At 34.1% G+C, this 20,588-nt stretch overlaps 1 protein-coding gene and 1 long non-coding RNA gene across 15 annotated transcripts in view; one reads left to right on the top strand and one right to left on the bottom strand.

Moving 5' to 3' along the window:
* Nucleotides 1-20,588, bottom strand: part of LOC118187907 (cell adhesion molecule Dscam1-like) — a 151,101-nt gene that overhangs the window by 67,056 nt on the left and 63,457 nt on the right. For all 14 annotated transcript variants that reach the window (XM_085815693.1, XM_085815690.1, XM_085815694.1 and 11 more), the window contains 2 exons: nt 16,499-16,663; nt 3,727-3,797 (listed from right to left, as the gene is read on the bottom strand). In XM_085815693.1, coding sequence (XP_085671819.1) covers nt 3,727-3,797; nt 16,499-16,663 — 236 coding nt within the window. The remainder of the gene's footprint in view (nt 1-3,726; nt 3,798-16,498; nt 16,664-20,588) is intronic.
* The window catches only part of LOC146997737 (uncharacterized), a 44,711-nt gene that overhangs the window by 8,743 nt on the left and 15,380 nt on the right, over nt 1-20,588 (top strand). Inside the window, exon 2 of the long non-coding RNA XR_015040814.1 lies at nt 2,107-2,272. This is a non-coding gene — a long non-coding RNA (uncharacterized LOC146997737). The remainder of the gene's footprint in view (nt 1-2,106; nt 2,273-20,588) is intronic.

Genomic DNA, 20,588 nt, shown 5'->3' with positions numbered 1-20,588 from the left:
ACATAAAGATTAATAGATGCTAAAAAGGACAGACAGTGAAGGAGTCAACGATTGGACGGGAGTTTATCTTCTGGCTTTAGGCCTTTACATGACTGTTAATTCTTTCTTTTATGAAGTGAATAATAAAATTTGAATGCATTTTAGCAATAAAATTTTCCATTGTAATATAAATATACATGCTTTTATACGGTATTTCTCCCACCTTCTTCGCGTGCTTTTGTGGTGTAGTGGTTAGCACACTAAGCCAGTATTTCAGAGGTCCGTGGTTCGATTCCCGGCGAAGGCGTTCCTAATTTTTCATCTTGCCTGCTTCCAAAAAATACCTACAAAAAATGTCTTTACACCTTCAGTGTAAAGATTAGTTTTAAAGGAGAAGAATATAATATTTAAGAAGCTAACAACGCTTAGATTTATGCCATTTTGGTTATAATGATTAATATTAATAAAAGTAATTATAAAAACCTTCTATTGTAATATTACATATGGTGCATTAAAAATTAATAATTTGTAAAAGCAGAAAACATCTAATAACTTGGATTATAAATCCTCAAAGAAATCCAGTACTGACCCCCATCAAATTATGTAAAGTACCGGTTAACTTTATTTCAAAGCATGGAATAAGTTGAAGTACTTAGGTAATTTTTGGAATCAGAAAAGATGAAAAATTAGCAACGCCTTCGGCGGAATCGAACCGTGGACCTCTCAATTACGCGCTGAGCGTGCAGACCACTACACCACGAAGGCTCGCTAACAAGGCAGGAGACCTTATAAACAGATTTTCATTTATTATTTTTGTTATTTTTTCATATGCTGCATTGCTCTTGTTTCACATATTTTTTGAGCTCAATCCACTTAAATACAAATTATTATTCGATTTTTAAGCTTTTCTGCCTGTTTATTTAATTTGATTTTTAAGCTTGAGAGTGAGGGTGGTGTGTGTGTGTGTGTGAGAGAGAGAATGCATACATACACAAGTTTATTTCATGTAGCACTTTTCTGCTTATGTAAAATTCTGTCCTATACTACTACTGTTTATAATTTTGATGCTATAAATATCTTAAAAAAATTTTTAACCTGGCCTGGCTTCGAACCTGGTTTCAAAATTTACATATTTCTATTTTTTTCATGTATTAGAGATTGCTTATATTTGCATTTTCTGTTTTTTGGGCTAGGTCTGCTCAGAATAATATTCTTATGTTTCTTTAAAATTGTTTGTGTTTTTAAAGCTATAAGTTCGCAATATTTTGCATTGCTTACTTCGGCATGTTGGTTGGGTTTGGACTGATTAAGATACAGATGACTTAGATTGTTTCTCTGAAATTATTTTAAGTTTTAAATTTTAATTTGTGTCTTTGTTGATTCAAAAACAGGCTGATTTATTGACTTCTTTCGTTGCACCGACTCCCTGATGACGATTCAGCGAAGGATGTGAATTTCTTATTTCATTTTTGGTTCTAGCGTAGAAAAGTATGCCCTTCGATTTGGCGTCGTCAATTTTTTGTTACGTGCCAATGTTTTCCTGAAGTTTAATATGATTAGAACGTCTTAGTTTCAGTGATAGAGGACTAAGTGATTTGTAGTACGTGTATCACATCTTACAAATCACGTATTTTGAATTTTAAGTGCATTTTGAATTCGGTTTTCATTGGCTGGCTGGTTCTAACTTTCATTGTCCCGTCACTTCTACAAACAAGTACGTCTGTTAAGATACATACTATTTTTTCCATGAATTAGAAAGGTAATAAAGCTGTTTCATGATAGCTTCTTCGCGCCATGCTTGGTGTCATAAAAATCATAAAAAATATCAAGAGGTTACCCGATTGTAAACTTTTACCTCATTTTTAATTTTGGCATATTTTGGCAATTTGATTTTGGCTCCCTTTTCCATGCAACTTACTACAGTGCTTATGAGTGTTTCCGAATTGTATATGAAATGAATTTTAAACGTATTATTTATTTTAATTTTTTTTTCATTATATATAGAGAGAGAGGGAGGGTGGTGTGTGTGTGTGAGAGAGAGAGAGAGAGTGCATACATACACAAGTTTATTTCATGTAGCACTTTTCTGCTTATGTAAAATTCTGTCCTATACTACTACTGTTTCAGCTGCTCCACCAGAATATGTAAATAAGAGAAGTTCTAGAAAAGAGCACGTGTCTAAATCAGGAGAACTGGTAAAACCCGTCGGCGGTAAAGAATTCATGTGGTTGTATTCGAAAGGAGCAATACTTCTCTACGGGTGATGAGTTTCTCCTTTGATGATGAGTTTTAGGTAAATTAGTTTTGAAATCTTACAGCATTATCATAAAATTTAAATTATGAATTGTAATTTCTTGTTGGATGTTATTTCCTGAGAGATGTGTAAATAAATTTATGTTCATTAGTTTGTACTTCGAGTTGATGGCAAAATATATTTTATTTATTTTTTACCATTGTAATAATTTACTGTATTAACATCGCAGTAAAAGTCAGGAGAAGAAATTCGAATTTGCCTGAATTGCAGTTTATTTCAATTCATAATTAACACTTTTTCGTTATTTTGATTCACGGAATAATTTTTAATAATAATGAGTAGCTAAGCATTAAAAGCCTTGCTGTTTCTATTTTAAATTCTAGGATATTGTATTCTATGATAAGTATATTTACATTGTTCCTACATCATTTTTCCCATATTAAAAGCATAATTTCCCTAAATTATGCATATAAGCGTACTTTATAAAATTAATCACTTAATAAGTATGAAATAATAAATTAATCAACCAAAATTAATCTTGTACTGTAGAAAAGAAATTACTTAATGAATTTTAAATTCCTTAGAAGTCATTTGCTTAGGAAGGAAAGCTAGTTCATGTTTTCACAGAAGCAAAAACGTTGTGCAGTCAGACAAGCTACAGAGAATTAAACCATAAATGATGTCAGTATTTCACAGCTTCAGCCAATGAACCATAGGTGGCTATTAAAATGTGGTGAAATACATGCGAATTTGATTACTTCCATCAGCTATAACGCTTCCTGTAAATTTCTAAGCTATTGTCATATATTTAAGGCCAATAATACGCGTTAGTTTTAAAATGAAATTGAAAATTCATGAAATGATACTCATGTTTACATATGAAATTATATTTAAAATAAGTTGGCATTTATATATTTGCGCCACTAGCTTAGCACATACTGAAACGTTTCAGAATTCGTCACACGGTGGCCACCATGAGCATAGCAATTCTCCAGATTTTAATTAGTAACGTCGCCATTTACCTGTATGATTTTCTTTTGTTATGTTGTTAATTCCAAGCGTTTTTATAGAAAAATTGCGACTTTGTTTGTTGTTATTTTAAACTCAGTTTTAAAATACGCGCATGTGAAATTAGCTGGCAATAGAAGAAAATGCAGTACAATTTCTGCAGGAATATAATATGCCGTAAAATCACGAAATACTTTGAATCTGTTGTTAAAGTGATCGCCACAAAAACAATAAATGAAACAAGCAAAATTAATTTATGAGTAGATTGTTTTGTTAGTTTTCTGGATAACTATTTAATTAAAATGTTAAATATAGGTGTAATAATATGTATTTATTTATTTATTATTTTTTCGATATTGTCAACATTCTTTTCTTCTGTAATAATTGTCAGACTGCTCCAACGTGATTCGCTAATACGCAAATACTAATAACTGATTTACTATTGAAATAAAAAAAGGCTAATGAGGATTATTTAAAATGCATACCTTCCACGATACTCTTATAGACTTTGAACTTACTGGTTCAACCCTCAAATCTAGGGGTGCACCGTCTGGAGCTAAAATCAAAATTTATGTTTAATATTATGCAGGATTTCTGTAAAAAATACATATTGCAATATTAATTTATTCGTGTTAATTAAATTGCTACATTCATACTAAAGTGACCAGCACAAAAACAGTTGACCACGTCTAAAATCTGCATGCTGCAGATTGGGTGATAAAATTTATCAATTCTAGCGATTAAGCGCAGAGGTCACTTTAACCAGGAATCACTCTAAAATAGTTTTTAAAATTATCTGAAGAACAAATAACTATTAGTATTAAAATATGCGGTATTTACTTGTTAAAACAGTCATCGCATGAATGTTTTGGAGACATTTGGAATTCGCACGTTTTAGATGAGTCGCTTAGGTTTATCAATGTTGGCTCCTAAGCGCAACGACCGCTTCAACAAGCAAATACCACATACTCAATACTCGAATTATATGCATGGGGGTCATAAAAAAAAAACCTTCCCCGATATGTGAAACCCTAGCGACCTAATCGGCTCAACCAATCGCAATGAAATTTCAGATATTATTATTTGAAGATATACGCTTGACATTGTGATGATTTAAATACTATTAAGAACTTTCAAGGCTATGTTTATAGTGAAAACATTTCGAAATCTTCGAAATGCAACAGACAGCTTTTCCTCGCAAATTGATCAGCGCATTCAAAAACCATAAATGGTATTAGAACAATACACGTACGATGGAAATTGCCCGCGTAAAACATCTGAAAAGAAGCACATTGTAAAGGACCAGTGGCCACACAAAACAGATGAATAAAAAAGCTTTTATTGGAATTACAAGTTTTCAATGTGCTCACCTCCTCAGACAATAACGCATTGCATGCGCGAAATTATTCTGAATAATGACGAAAGTAACATCGCAAAAGGAATCCGTTTATCATATACGCATCCAGTTTACTCGAATGTTTTTACCAAACCACGTATAAAAAACCACGTTATACGAAACATGGGTCTTGTCATAGCTTTTGATTTCGCCGCTTGAACTACTTCGATGGCATTTTCCTCGTTCAGATAAAACAGCTTTATCAGTTCATTTCGTTGTTTCTCTGCAAGTGTCATCTTACACTTTCTGACACATATGTAGCACACTGTTTGAAGAAATAATCTTCCCACGCTGCTTATTAAAGTTTTTCCATAAGCAATGCTTTAAACACGATGTTCTGTGATTGTTGCTTCTCCTGTGTATCCCTGTAAATTATGCAAAGTGTGTCAACGCACCTTCTCTCCATGTTGTCGCTGGTCTTTGCAAATGTATTACACCGGCAATTTTCATCATACGTGTAGCGTTCCAACGTCATTTATGGTTTTTCAATGCGCAGATGAATTTGCGCTGGAAAAAAGAGTGGGTGTTACATCTCGAAAATTTGGAAATGTTTTTACTGAAAACTTAACCATATGAGTGGTTAGTTAGTTCTACGCACTGGCCCCCAGCCCACCTAGCAGGCGAAACCTGCCATAGGGCTATGAGGGGACAGGCCATGCCACAAAGGCATAACAAAAAACCATATGAGTGGTATTGTTTTAAACCATCCCAGTCTCAAACGCATACCTTCAAATAACAATATCTGAAACTTTATTTCCACTGGCTGAGCGGATAGGTCGCTAGGAGTTCACTGATCGGGGAGATTTTTTTATGACCACCCTGTACTGTAGAAGTTAAATGTGCGTATATTACATGATCATTTGTGACATCTGTTATTGCATTTTTAATAAGTTTTACCATTAAAGGAAAACGAGAAATAAAAAATTGCAGCGTAAGAAAAATTAAACCTATTGTTTTAAATTCACTTTTTTCTGTTTCTCACCTATTCTGATAAAACCACTAGAATAAATCAAAGCTTATATTTAATATAAATCTAAATTATTTTGGTTTATTTCAAATTTTTTATTTACTTTTATTAATTTCATTTTATTTATCGATTTATTTTTATTCATTTATTTATAATCTTTTGTTTACTTTTAACCTTGGCGCCGTTTTCACATAATCATAGAAAGCTGCGCCAAAGTTATACCTTATGCCAGAAATTAAACCATCCTGAAATATTTAATGCGATTTTTGAAATGTTATTACAGACACGTGACATAAACTTTATTTTCAAGTTATTTTAGTTCTTCTTTGTTGATGGGCTGCATAGGCATTTGGCCATATTTGAAATTGGAATGTTTTAGACTGGTATTATATGTTTGCCAGTTTCAGCAACTAAACACAGTTGCTGCTTTAACAAAGAAGTACTAAAATAAATAATCTGCTATCTTCCTTTAATAAGGGGCCCACCAGCGGCCGAGCGGTAACGTCGCTGAACACTGGTAGTTCGGTATGGAACGAATCCCGCGAACGGGCTGGCTGCATGGGCGTTTTCGTGGTTTTCCCCATGTGAAACGTGTATACGAGCCAGTGTCCCTTAGAAAGCCCTCCACGAAGGCATCCCTTCCCTTAGGCAGATAGCCCTAGTGTGCTTTGCCATAGTTAAATAAGCCAAAACCAAACTTTTAATAAGGCTTTTTAAATATATAATTCTCTTTCTCTCTCTCTCTCTATATATATATACGTATAAGGAAAAGTTTCAATAATTATTTAAAGCTGTAGGGTTTCCCTTAATTTAACAACTAGTTACTTAACTTCAAAAGACACTGGCAAAAGTAATTATATGGTACGAACTATGTTTTAGAATATAAGCATATATTGTAAGGATCTTAAGTTTTACTAACGTTTATTTTATTTTAAATCTTTACTATCACTTCTTATTTTCTACTTCCGGCCAGAATTAAAAGCTTTAACTTATTTATGCAAATTTGTCTTGCGAACGCCAAGTACTTAAGTTGTGGCTTTTTGCCAAGCAAGAGAGAGGAAGGAGTGATTAGAAGCAGGCCGCTTGCCATAGTAGTTTTACTCGGTTGCTGGTTGCCTTCAAGGCCAGAGGTTTAATCCTCTTGATAATTTTAAACGTATCGTAGTGTTAGCAGTTCTCGGTACTACATACGGCTTTTTGCTTATATACGGCCAATCTTGGAGTAGGCACTTGTTTGATTAATCCAAAGTTAAGTTTAGTTAGAGTTTAGTTAATATTTTTATATTCTTACGTTCAGACCACAAGTGGTTGGTCTCTGTATTCCGAAGTCCGGAAATCATTGTAAAGAGAGAAAAAATAAAGGGTTTCGTATACCCTTCCTGTGTGTATTGTCTACTTCCCAAATTTATTGAACATAGCTTTAGTAAGCTCCCTGTTCCGAGTCAGAACATTTAAAGTTCCCAAAGCAAGTAAGGAGGAACACAGAACCTGATAGTGGCGCCCGACGAAGAAGAATAACCATGGCCGAGTTTCAAGAAGAACCTGTGCTGCCTGCAGAAGCGGCTCAGAATCCAGAAATGCCAGCTGCCGCCCTGGAAGGATTTGGTTACATCGTCCAGACCTTGCGCGCATCGATGAAACCAAAAGCAACATTTAATGGAGACTCACCGGTAACCAGTTTTTTGGAAAAATTGGATGACCAATTCATGCTGTGTCCAGTGCATGAGTTCCAGAAAGTCACCTTAGCTACCAGCGCTTTGAGGGGCCAAGCGCTTAATTGGTTCAAATGTATAGGCAGAAGCCTCTTGGGTCAAGCGGAAAGTCCCACCTATACTTACGAAAATTTTAAGACCGCCTTGGTAAAAGCCTTCCCTGTCGTAAGAGATCGTGTAAGATTAGAAACGGAACTTTTCAGCATATATCAGCAACGAATCCAAAATCTTTCGACCTTTATTTTAAGAAAAATTCACGTCTTTAAACTCTTGTATGGAAACCATCCGGATCCTGAGATAATTCAAGTGATTTTGCCGAGGTTACTTCCCCAAGTACAAGACTTTATTGAATTAAGGAATCCGACTACACTGGAAAAGTTATTTGAGCTAGCAATCCAGTTTGAAAGTAGAAGAACGGCGGATTTTGAAAGAAGACGCAAATATGAGCAACGAAGCCAATTTGGTGCGCCAAGACCACAGCAAAGTCAAGAACACGGCTACGGAAGCAAAGCGAATCAGTGGGCAATGAAACCCGAGTATCCAAAAACAACCGGCGAACGTCGACAGTTCAATAGTAAGCCACAAAAAAAGTCTGAAGGCCAGTGGAAAAAGAAGGAAGGCATGGAAAGGAAGAAACAAGATTTAAACTAAAACGTATTTCTGCTGACGGGAGGGTGCGGAAATCCGAAGGCCAAGAAAACCCCTCTTCCTTCAAGTTAAATACAGTGATGGTGAAAAATTTGACTCTTCCAAAGATTGAAGTGTTGGTGAATAATATCCCAGCCACCGCACTCCTGGATACAGGCACGCAGTGTTCCTGTGTGGCAGAAGATTTTTTTAGGAAGTATTTTCGTAAATACCGCATATATAATTCGGATAATACGACAGTGTTAGCTGCGCAGGGAGAAAGATGCAAGTGCATAGGTAAATTACCGTTGTACATTCGTATCAAGGACGAGCAAGTAAAGATTATGTTTTTTATCGTAAAGAATTTGCAAACACATGTCATTTTGGGGATAGATTTTCTTTCAGAGGCAGAAACAACGCTGGATTTTAACGACGCGTCCCTTAAGCTGACGATGAAACCAGTTCGAGAAGACAAAACAGAACCACCAACGTTAAACCTCGACCACCTACCTAAGGAAGAGCAACAAAAAATTCGACAAGTGGTAAGTGAATTTGCCTCGTTATTTAGTTATATTCCCGGATTTACTCAAGTTACTAACCATAGTATCGACACCGGAGATTCACCGCCAGTTCGCCACAAACCATATCGGTATGATAAGAATAAAGAAAAAATTATAGAGTGGCACATTCGCGATATGTTACGTAAAAAGATCATAACGCCCATCTCAAGTAGTTATGCTAGCCCGGTTGTGTTAGGTAACAAAAATAATGACTATCTGGTAACACATCCCAAATGTGACGTTTTGCAATTGACTATCGTAAATTAAACTCCATGACTAAATATCCGGTATATCCGTTACCTATTATCGAAGAAATTATAAGGAACATAACTTCTACCAAATACATGACTACTTTAGACTTAAAGACTGGTTATTTTCAAATAGGAGTTAGACCGGAAGACTGCTTTTATAACCAAGTCTGGCACTTATGCATTCCTGCGTATGCCGTTTGGCCTTTCAGGGGCACCGGCAACATTTCAGCGATGTATGGACATTGTGCTAAGGCCTGTTCTTGGAAAGTCCACATTTATCTATTTAGACGATATCATTATTACTAGTGATAATCTGAACCAACATGTACAGGATTTAAGACAGGTGTTTTCATTATTAAATGAGGCCGGTCTAAAAGTTAATGTCGAAAAGTGCAAATTTGCAGCCCCTGAATTAAAATACTTAGGTTACAAAATATCTCAGAAAGGAATCGAGACAGACGAATCAAAAATAATCGCTGTGCAAAAGTATCCGCCGCCAAATACGGCGAAGAAGCTCTCTTCTTTTCTAGGACTTTATTCATATTATAGGTCCTTTATAAAAGATTTTGCAGCTATTGATGAACCATTGTTAAAATTAAAAAGGAAAAAGGCAAGATTCTCGTGGACGGCCGAAGCCAATAGTGCTTTCGAAAAATTAAAGCAAGCATTAACGCAAGCCCCTGTTTTGAAATTTCCTGAAAAGGATGAGAATTTAGAAATTTCAGCGGAAGCTTCGGATTATGCGGTAGGAGCGGTACTTTCGCAAAATCAGCAGCCCGTGGCATTTTTTAGTAGAACTTTAAATCAAACACAAAGAAATTATTCCGCGACTGAGAGAGAGGCACTTGCAGTTCTGTTAGCAGTGCAAAAGTTCCGAGTCTATTTTGGAAGGGCGCCAATAACAGTGTATGCTGATCATGCGGTGGTAACTAGATTGTACTCAGGGAAAAACTTATCCCCAAGGTTAATAAGATGGGCACTCAAGTTACAAGAGTATAATCTGGTAATCAAGGACACCACCGGAAAGGAAAATATCGTAGCAGATGCCGTATCCAGAATAAAAATAGATGAAGAAGGTAATACTGTAAAGGTTGCAATGCTCACAGCATGTACGATAAATCCCCGAGAAACTGTAATAACCGAACTGGGTAAGGATCCTGAATTTAAAAACATTTATGAGTATTTAAAGGATCCTGAAAATTTTAGCCACCAAGATATTGTGGCGATAAAAAATAGGGCGGCCCATTACGCCTGTTATCCCAGCTAGTCTTAGATTAAATATACTGCAGGAGTTACACGACTGCCCTTTAGCTTCTCATGCTGGTATTCGAGAAACCATCTAACGCTTACGCGAAGCAGTTTATTTTCCTGAACTGCAAAAGTTAACAAGGGCGTATGTCCAGTCCTGCCCAACATGTCAAGCAGTTAATTATATTAATTTCCGCACGGCCGGGTTTCTAAATAGCATTAAATCCGAATTTCCAAATGAAATAATTGGCATCGATTTATTGGGCCCTTTCCCAAAAAGTCAGTTAAATAAAAGTCGGTATCTCCTTGTTATGGTTGATCATTTTAGTAAGTGGACCGAAATTGTTCCCTTAAAACGAGCCTCCGCGAAATTAGTTCCTGATTCTATTTTAAATAAATATATTTTAAAATACGGGGCACCCCTAAAAGTTATATCGGATAATGGTCCTCAATTTGTAAGTAATGTATTTGAAGACATGTGCCAAAAACTGGGCATACGTCATTTAAAAATGGTCCCGTATCGGCCGCAATCAAATATAGCGGAACGGGTCAATATAAATATAGTCAAAATTATCCGTAGTTATGTTAAAAATTTTCATAAAAGCTGGGATAACTATGTCAATGAATTTGCTTTCGCCCTTAGGACCGCAAAACATGATACAACGGGCAAAACTCCTGCTGAGTTATTTTTAGGCAGAAAGATTATAACGCCGTTAGATAAATTATTTTATGTTCAACAAAGAGCCCCAGAATTTAAAATGGGCGATATAGAAAAATTAATTAAAGAAGCAAAAAAGAACACTGAAGTAGCACAGAGAAAACAGAAACTTTATTATGATATGAAACGACGGGGAGTAACTTATAAAGTAGGAGATGAAGTGTTAAAAATTAAGCATTCACTTTCTTCAGCACCAGAAGATAAAACTGACAAATTTGTTCCACTGTTTGAAGGACCATATGTCATAGAAAAAAATAACTCAGGCTGTAGTGGTGTTAAAAGCCAGGAATGGTGAAACATGCTCCGAAAACATTGACCAGATAAAACTATTCTATAATCGTAATAAAATGCAAATATTTAAAGATCTTTTGCAGGATCCGGCACGGCAGGCACAGCAGACACAAGCTCCAGAGGTGGAACAACGACAATCACAAGGGCAAGCCATTAGGAGGCAGGAGCAATTGAAAAGAAAGTTTCCCCGTTGGAAAATTGAAGGTAACAAGAAAAAGAAGCCGTTCCACCGACCAGAAAAGAGAGAGCACGACCACCCCCAGAATGAAGAAGGGAGAAGTACGACGAATGGAAAGAGAGCCAGGAGAAATGATGGCAACTATAACCCGGCTCCAAAACGGAAGATCTACCCATCGGACAGGAGTCTACGCAGCAAATGTCGACGAATTGATGAAGGAACACCAGCTGCGGAGGCAAAGAAACAAGGAAAATTTGAAGAGCCAGCAACGAGATCCAAGCAGGAACGAGAGAGAGTTGTCCCGGTTCCGCCAAGACCAGCTGCCATCAAACAGCCGAGACCACAGGCAGAGGCTAAAAAGAAGGTCTTCAAGGGTGACCAAACCGGAAGGAAAAGAAAGCTCATGGAGGAAGGAACTGAAGGGCGAACCCGCACAAGAAGGAAGATAAACCAAGCCGTAATCTTCGCTACCTTCCAGGACTGGGCAGAAAAAAGGATGTCCGAATATCACAAAGATAAGTAAAACTTTATGTTACTTTGAAACCTTAAGTTAATCTTTCATTCTTACTGCAAGTGGCAGAATTCAAGACGTTTTACCTCATGTGAGGTCTACCTTTATCGCCAAAAGGCGAGAAATGAGTTGTTACCTATTTTGGTATTATGTTTTCAATTACTCGCGAGTAAAACTAAAATTAATGTATAATAGGAATGTGTAAATACTTGAATATTGTAAAAGTTATTGTATAAAATTTTATTTAAAAGATTCTGGCAAGAAAGAAGTTTTCGTCTGAAAGACTTTTGAAATGTAGTATTTCAATGTAGAAGAATTGGCACTTGCTTGGAAAAGAATAGAAGTTAACAATGTACTACTAATGTATGTTTTAAAATGCGTAAAATTAATGGCATGTTAATATGTCCTTATATACAATGTGAACTGTTATTTTAAATGTTAAGAAATACTGTGATATGTTAAAAGTGAAAGTAATGCCAAAAATTTTAACTTATTCGTGTGACTGTAAAAAGAGCAAATTATTGTGAATATGTGTTAAAGGTTGAATGAATGTAGTTAGGCTCTCTGACGCTACACTTCAGAGTTAGCCACTTTTCAGAATAGTACCTCAGGGTTTAGAGATGAATATAAGGTGTGTTCTGGGGTCTTGTTATGTTGAATTTTAACACATTAGTGTTTTGATTGCAGGCGGTAGTTTTGAACACTTGTACATAAACACGTTCGTGTTTGGTGTTTTCCTTTACAACACATGTCAGAGAGCACGGGGAGATAATTAAATAACGTCATGAATGAAATAAAAATGTTAAGATAAATATAAGTATTCATGTTACTTGCTATTTAATTGTGTAACATTTCATTAAACTAGTTTTCCTTACAGATCTCTGGAAGGAACCAGATTTCAACTAAGAACTCCTGTTTAGATGCAGTACAGATGAAAAGTAATTGTCCATGGAGTTGATAATGTAAAAAACGATTTTTTTTAATTTCTAGTTTCTAGTGAGAAATGTTTGTAAAAGATTGGCCTCGCGTTAGATTCTAAAGCTAAATTTTTCAACAAGGTCGTTTTAGACCTCAGTTTCAAACTAATTAACTCTGGCGGGAAGTATGTAAGGATCTTAAGTTTTACTAACGTTTATTTTATTTTAAATCTTTACTATCACTTCTTATTTTCTACTTCCGGTCAGAATTTAAAGCTTTAACTTATTTATGCAAATTTGTCTTGCGAACGCCAAGTACTTAAGTTGTGGCTTTTTGCCAAGCAAGAGAGAGGAAGGAGTGATTAGAAGCAGGCCGCTTGCCATAGTAGTTTTACTCGGTTGCTGGTTGCCTTCAAGGCCAGAGGTTTAATCCTCTTGATAATTTTAAACGTATCGTAGTGTTAGCAGTTCTCTGTACTACATACGGCTTTTTGCTAATATACGGCCAATCTTGGAGTAGGCACTTGTTTGATTAATCCAAAGTTAAGTTTAGTTAGAGTTTAGTTAATATTTTTATATTCTTACGTTCAGACCACAAGTGGTTGGTCTCTGTATTCCGAAGTCCGGAAATCATTGTAAAGAGAGAAAAAATAAAGGGTTACGTATACCCTTCCTGTGTGTATTGTCTACTTCCCAAATTTATTGAACATAGCTTTAGCAAGCTCCCTGTTCCGAGTCAGGACATTTAATGTTCCCAAAGCAAGTAAGGAGGAACACAGAACCTGATAATATCTATTGCCGAAAGCGTGTTGTATTTAGTTGTGTTGCCATAGTAATCATAAGTATTCCTTTGTAGTCCTATTCCAGGCTGTAAATTTTATCATAATGGTTTGAAAAATTTAAACGAAATAACTGTTTCTCTGTGGATGGACTTTTCTATGTTCAACTTAAAGTAGAGTTCATCTGTAGATTATTTAAGACAATACTTTAATGATAGAATAGGCAAGAATATCCACAGGTAAATTTTTTTTCTAAATATTACGTTATTAAATAAGCTCCTCAAATACTGCTTGCAATTACGCTGTTTCATTCTGCAACACACTTTTCTGTAAAAGCCTATTCGAAGGAAAGGAAAGAGTTTGTGCAGTTTTCTAGAGGTATAGTGTAATATATATGCGAAATCTTGAAAAATGTGTTTTCTTCAGAAAAAGAAGAGTTCATGCAATTAGCAATTATGTTTACTGCATGTAATAAGATAATAAAATATGCAAAACATTTTTGTATTACACGGTTTTAGTCAAATGCACTAAAAGGGTAAAAATAATTTCTTTAACTAAACCTAGCGTTCCAGATCATGCTTTGCTAAATATGAAATTGTAGGTTTCCTAACAATGTAGGAGTTTAAATAAAAATTTCCAAACAGACATTTAAGGCAACTAACTCAATGTAATTATATTTATAATGTACTAGTTGAAGTACCCGTTCTATGCCCGGGTGATAGGCACTTTTTCAAACGCTCAAAGGCTTATTCTCAACACAAAGTTCACAACTTAAACACAGAAAATAACAAAACATATTGGTGTTTCCGACTGCCCTCTGGGAGGACGCATCCCAACACATCCTTACATCCGGGCGATGAGCATTTATTGCCTCTTCCTTAAGTGCGGCTCATCATTACCTCTTTTCTCTCAATCACACTTCTCCCTCGCCTCCCCATCCCTACAACGCCCTATATTACATTACACCACCCCAGCTGAAGTACCCGATGCTGTAAAAGCTTCTTTACTCAGAGTGAAAAGGTTTTTAGGGGGACGGAGGAGTCCCCCTCCCCGAAATCTTCAGGTAAACTGCGAATTTCCTCTTATTTAGGTTCAAGGTGAAGTGTGTAAAAGTTCACAAAGCTCAAATAAAACGACGTGAACTTACGATGGATGACGTAGCGCAACATTCTAATGTGAAAGCTCCGAGTGTGAACGCCTTTGCCCTTTCTGAATTTTTAAAAGTTAAGGGTGAACAATTTTATCAGGATCGGATTGAACTGTAGATTTGTACAAATTACACACTCGCACACGGAAAAAAAAAAACAGATAATTTGATATCTGTTAGTAAAAAAAAATAGATAAAGATGATTTTAATAAATCCAGCTAGCGTCAATTCACAGGTGCAGTTAACAATTAATAACAACCGAAATGAATCCGTGTTATTTAAATCGCTTACTTTTTTTATTACTAACAGAATAAATTTGAAAAAAATTAATTATCTTATCCATTGTTGAGTTACAAAAAACGCCGCAAGGAAGATAAAAATATTTTAGTTCGAGCAAAGGCAACTTGTTTCTTAAACCACTGAATTTATTGATTAAATTCGAAACAATGTTACTAGTTGCAACACTTTCATATCGCTGAGTTTCCCGATTAAATTTCAAACATAAATATTTTACGCTTTGCAGAGTGACAACACAAACATTTATCAATGACCGATGACACACATCTTTACAACGCTATATTATAAATGTCACTTCTATAGTATTGCTGATTTTTTTCCTTTGAAATTCTGTTAAGCCGCAATATAATTCGTACACAGGAATCTCACGATTTTACTATGATGTATTTGGTGTATTTAATTATGGCAAAGCACACTAGGGCTATCTTCCTAAGAAGAGGGATGCCTTCGTGGAGGACTTTCTAATGGAAACTGGCTCGTATACACGTTACACATGGGGAAAACCACGAAAACGCTCATGCAGCCAGCCCGTTCGCGGGATTCGAACCTCGGACCGAACTACCAGTGTTCAGCGACTTTACCGCTCGGCCGCTGGTGGGTCGATTTTACTATGACTCATATGATAATGAATGCTGTGATACCCGAAAAAATTTGTTTTTTTTTTAACCTTTAAAAGATTTGATTAAAACAGTGTAATTTAGAAAAGCTTTATATTATTTATTCTATACCTTCTAGTTCACAGAATGTGGAAAATTAATAAAGAAAATCACTACCTCTTAATGCGGAAAAATATATCTATTCAGGAAAGATTATTTTCAGTTCATTTAAATTTCTCCACGATTTAGAAATTCGATCTCGCAATCATTTAAAAACCATGTACCTGCTAATAATAAATTATATTTTTATTTGAAACTCCATCACTTAAACAACTAAAAAAAGAGAAAAGGAAAAGAACGACTAAAAAAATCAAACGATTTTTCAAAAACTGTAAAATTCGCATATTATGATAAAAATTCTTAAAAAATTTATTTTGAAACTTTCATCAGACTATTCTATGGTGTGATGTTCAAAATTCAGCGATGATTAATCTTATCCTCAAACGAGGTAGACCATTATATTATCATTGCAAATAATGAACATTTTGAAAAATCGAATTAGTAAAAAACAGTCAAAAATTAATTCAAGGATTTAATCCCCACAAAATAACTATGTCAAATAAAATCATGTAATCGGAGGATTAATAGAAATTGACGTTCTTGCATAAATTGTACATAACTTTTAAATATGTCAAGGAAACCTTAATATAACCTTCATAATACTTAATTTATTTAAAACTTCAATTTACACTAAGCATAAACCTCGCTGATGATACTTTGATCATAGTAACTCAGAAGGTAATATCATTCTACTCTCAGTGAATACTCTGAAATCTAAAATTTGTTGTTTTCTGTTCGATAAACTTTTGTAGTAACTTACTACTTTGAACTCCGGAAAACGTGTAGAGATGGAAAATACCTCATACTGTAAAGATACGGTTCAATGCAAAATATGATTTGCCTACTATAAGAAAACTCCCTTCTCTTTGGAAGAGAAATTTCTAAGCACTTACATTGATGAGCTTTCTTTTCACTTGAAAGTACTTTAAAACTGATAAATACCTTCTTCAACTGTACGAAATGTGATTGGCTGAGAAGGATCACCTTGTCCTACGTCATTCTGGGCAAATACTTGAACGCTGTATGATGTTCCCGGATGCAGATTAGATATTGTGACTGCCGTTTGAACTGCTGGTAAAGTAACTTGGTGCAATTTCCCTCGTTTCTCTAAAAGACAAGAAATAATTAAAAGGATACAATGTATAAACGAACCATTACAATTCAAATATTTTGACCAATTCGAAACGCTAAAAATGTTCATTTGGAAAACATTATCTAGATTTAGTATTTATGACAAGCAATCACATTAGTAATTTAAAAAGAAAAAAATTACATTTTTTCACTTATATAAGAAAATGGTGGTCTAAATATTTGACTGGTATTAAAATTATAAACAAAGTAATCAATAGGAAATAAATAGAGAAATTTAAAATCCATTTTCCAATTACATAGTACTTGGAAAATAAAAAGCTTCACTACGTCAAGAATAGCATATATAAAGAGGAGATGACATTTTGAGGGTTTAGTTAACAGAACAATATGTAGAATAAAAGTAAGGAAAATCATTGTAAGTCTTTAGGAATTCTCCAAGTGATTAAGTTGTGCTTTTAAGAACTTTAATGGAAGATCTGAGTATGATGACGTATTTTCTAGTTATTAAATTAAATTAAAATTCTCAGTAATTAGAATTTTATTTCGCTACGATTACATTTAAAATTTGAGAAAATATTTATTTAAAATTTAGGCAGAGAAACCATTATTTTACTTTTATTTTCAGATTCTATTTTTCCTTTTATTTCTCTCAAATAGTTTCATGCTTCTATATATCAAGGAAAATAAAAACAATGAGATATTAAAATACACATCAAGAGATTTATCAAGTTTATACAAATAAAACTACGAATAATCAACTTGCATCTACTAGTCAATGTTTAGCGAACAGGGAATAGAACAGGGAATAATATTATAACCTAAATTCAAGAAATCCTTAAGTGTATTAATGAATCCGCCTTATATATTTTAAAACCTTTCAATTAAAACTTCTACTGTTAACCAGCATAATAGTGTATTTCTGAGGTATTTTCAAGCAGTTGCGATTTATCGTCCAGTAACTATAATAATTACAAAAACAACTAAATATGCAATTACTTAAACAGGCGTAAATCACAAACTAAACAGCTCCTTCATCCACGTCATAAACAGTTGAAAATACGAGTACTAATAAATTTAGGTCATCTTTAACGTAGAGAGGCAACGGGAACGCAACTAAGTTTTGTAATTAAATACCCCAGTATGTTTCAAATTATATTTTCCTTATCTGCAATTAAATCAGCTTCTCTTGTAAAATGAAAGAAACTTAATTTTTTTATTTTATCTTCCAATAGGGCCGGATTTACAGTTAAAACGCGTGCCTATTATATTCATTCTTACCTTTTACCTTCCCCAGTTAATATTTTTATGAACGGAGTTTAAAATTGTGAATATGGAAATAGAAAGAGAGAAATAGTCAGAGTAAAAATAAATATAAATATTAGAGAGTCATAGTAAGGGTTACGATTTTTATGAAGAATTGAAACCTCGGACTATAATTAAATGTGCACTATACTACAGCATTTCACATTTAATTTATTATTATCATCAGTGATTACAAAATACGGGGTTAGCCTAAACGAAATCGAAAAGTGTTTGTTTTTATTAGGAAGTATTTAGTAGTGTTTTAAATAGAAAGGCTTCAAGCTTACAATCTCCTTTTTTTAGTTTGATTTCGTGACTTCAACATCACGTGAGAGCTATTTACGTCAAAAATTTCTTGTATATTTCACTGTGAAAAAACAACTTTTGTTACTGTTATACGATGTCATTTTAGAATACGGTATGGAAGATTATCTGCCTCGTTGATTAAATAGACCAAAATGCATTTCGAGCATACTATCCAGTAAAATGACTGATACTTAACAACGTATGATTGCACCTTTTTTCGGGGGGCGGGGGGTGCATATAAATGGGCAAGGCTTTCGTTCTACTCTTTCTAGCTGATCTTAAATAATGCATCACGACAGTTGCCGCGATTGTTGACTTGGTCATGCTTAAGCATTTTGGGAAAGAGCTTGACATTGATATCTGCCATATTATAAAAGGGTCACTTACAGAACATTGTAACTTAGCCATATAAACTTCAGGACACATTCTAGCCGTGAAAGTATTTTATACATACTACTGAAATTTTTATTTTTTCAGAACTTAGAAAATATGTATTTCTTTTAGACTAATTCTGAAGATTTGTAATTTTCTAAACAGTTTATTAAAACAAAGGAGCATATAATTTCACATTGAGTACAATGAAGTAACACCTCAAGATATACCTTTTCATTATCACATTAACCTCTTATGTAAACTACTGAAAAAAACTCTTCTTCACCTTTTTAATGCGTTATAAACTAATTTAAAATGTAACAAATTCCTTTGGCAGTTAATTAGATATATGATACGCGTATTTAACTGAATATTACTGAGACATTCTTTCCCATATTGTAATTTGTCCTTCAAAGAAGAAATTCAATGACTTTCTCCTGTATCTATAATTATTCAAGCAAGGTCTCGAAGCATTAATAATCACACTTAGGCATTATCGTAAGATCTTGTAATGTTTCTCATACTTGTTTGACGCTTTAATGGAAATTTGCTCTTTCTTCTCCCTGAACATTAATAAAAGGTAACAATGTTTAACAATTTGTAAGCCATGTAGATCACATGTGAGCAAATTAACTAAACACTAGATTTAAAAATATGACATATTTTTTTAGTCAGCATTTAAGCAAGTACTGCGGTTTCTATCGCTATTGTTTCTTTCTGTTTTTTAAGCTATTTGCTATGGGATACTAAGCTCATGGGAGCAACGGAAAGTGAAATTTGTGTTTTTCACGTTTAATATAAAAAGAGTTTAAAAGAAAATCTAACTCATTAATTAGTTTCTGACGTATAATTTCCAAAAAATGGCATATCCGTATCGTTATCAGCTACCTCATTAAATATCTATAAATGAATTTCGAATTTTGGTAGCTACTTGACTTACCAAGTATTTCAGATGTGTGAAATATTTTATATACTCTCATATTCTTTCAAAAGGCGAAATTTAAAAATTTTTTTAATTTCAAGTAATTTCCTTTTCCTCAGCAGATGTAGTGTAATATATGCTGCTCCTCAAATTCTGATAATTATGTTTATATTTGAAATTTAAGGTAATATTTTGACTTTGAATATAAATTTATTAAACTGCTGATGTTAATATGAGACACATGAGACAGAAATATGTTTTCGGTGTCATATTTTCCTTACTTTTCCATAGTGCGATAATTATATTTTTATAGGATAATTGATTTAATTAAACATCAAATAACTATCATTTGTTGCTATCTGATTTGATAATTATTGGAGGAAATCAACAACGAAAGACTGCGGGAAATGAATTTTCAGACTAATACTGAAATTAGTTTTTCAGTACGATACAATTCTTTATGGTTTCGTATTTAGCGACTTTTCGTATAAACTCAACAATCATCAAACTAAAATTATATCTAAAATATTCTAAATTTATTTGAAATTAAAATTATATTTAATCAATTCAAATTTTAAATTCCTCACAAACTTCTATGAGTTCTTTTAATTTGAATATTCAATTATTTTATGTTTTGAATCTGTATTGTTACTTGTGTGTTTCTGTTTTACCATCAGAATGCAAATTAATTCGCGTGTAATTATAGGCAGGTTTTCGGATTGTTAAGACAGAAATTGCTTGTTGACCCATTAATAAGTTACTCGTTACTTAATCACTCGTAGCCACGTTGCTAAGTTTACTTCTTCAGGTAAGAGCTCCTGTCTTCGGCCTTGCATTATAACTGCCGATAACTGAAATTCCCGCCGGTGAAATTCTGAGCACACTTCCAGTTAAATTGCTCTGTTTATTCTTTGGCTACTTGTTTATTCAAATTTAAGCTTTACATTTGATTTACTACTTTTAAGTTTCTCGCCATAAATGCTAGCGAAGAAGTACCTGGTGTGCTTTCTATTCAGTTTATTTCGTTTTAAACAAAGA

This window comes from Stegodyphus dumicola, chromosome 4, assembly GCF_044657685.1.
Source record: "Stegodyphus dumicola isolate Sdum_Otavi_A_Nest chromosome 4, ASM4465768v1".
Lineage (NCBI taxonomy): Eukaryota > Metazoa > Arthropoda > Arachnida > Araneae > Eresidae > Stegodyphus > Stegodyphus dumicola.
The sequence above is the reverse complement of the archived record's forward strand: the minus strand, read 5'-3'. Positions and strand labels throughout refer to the sequence as shown.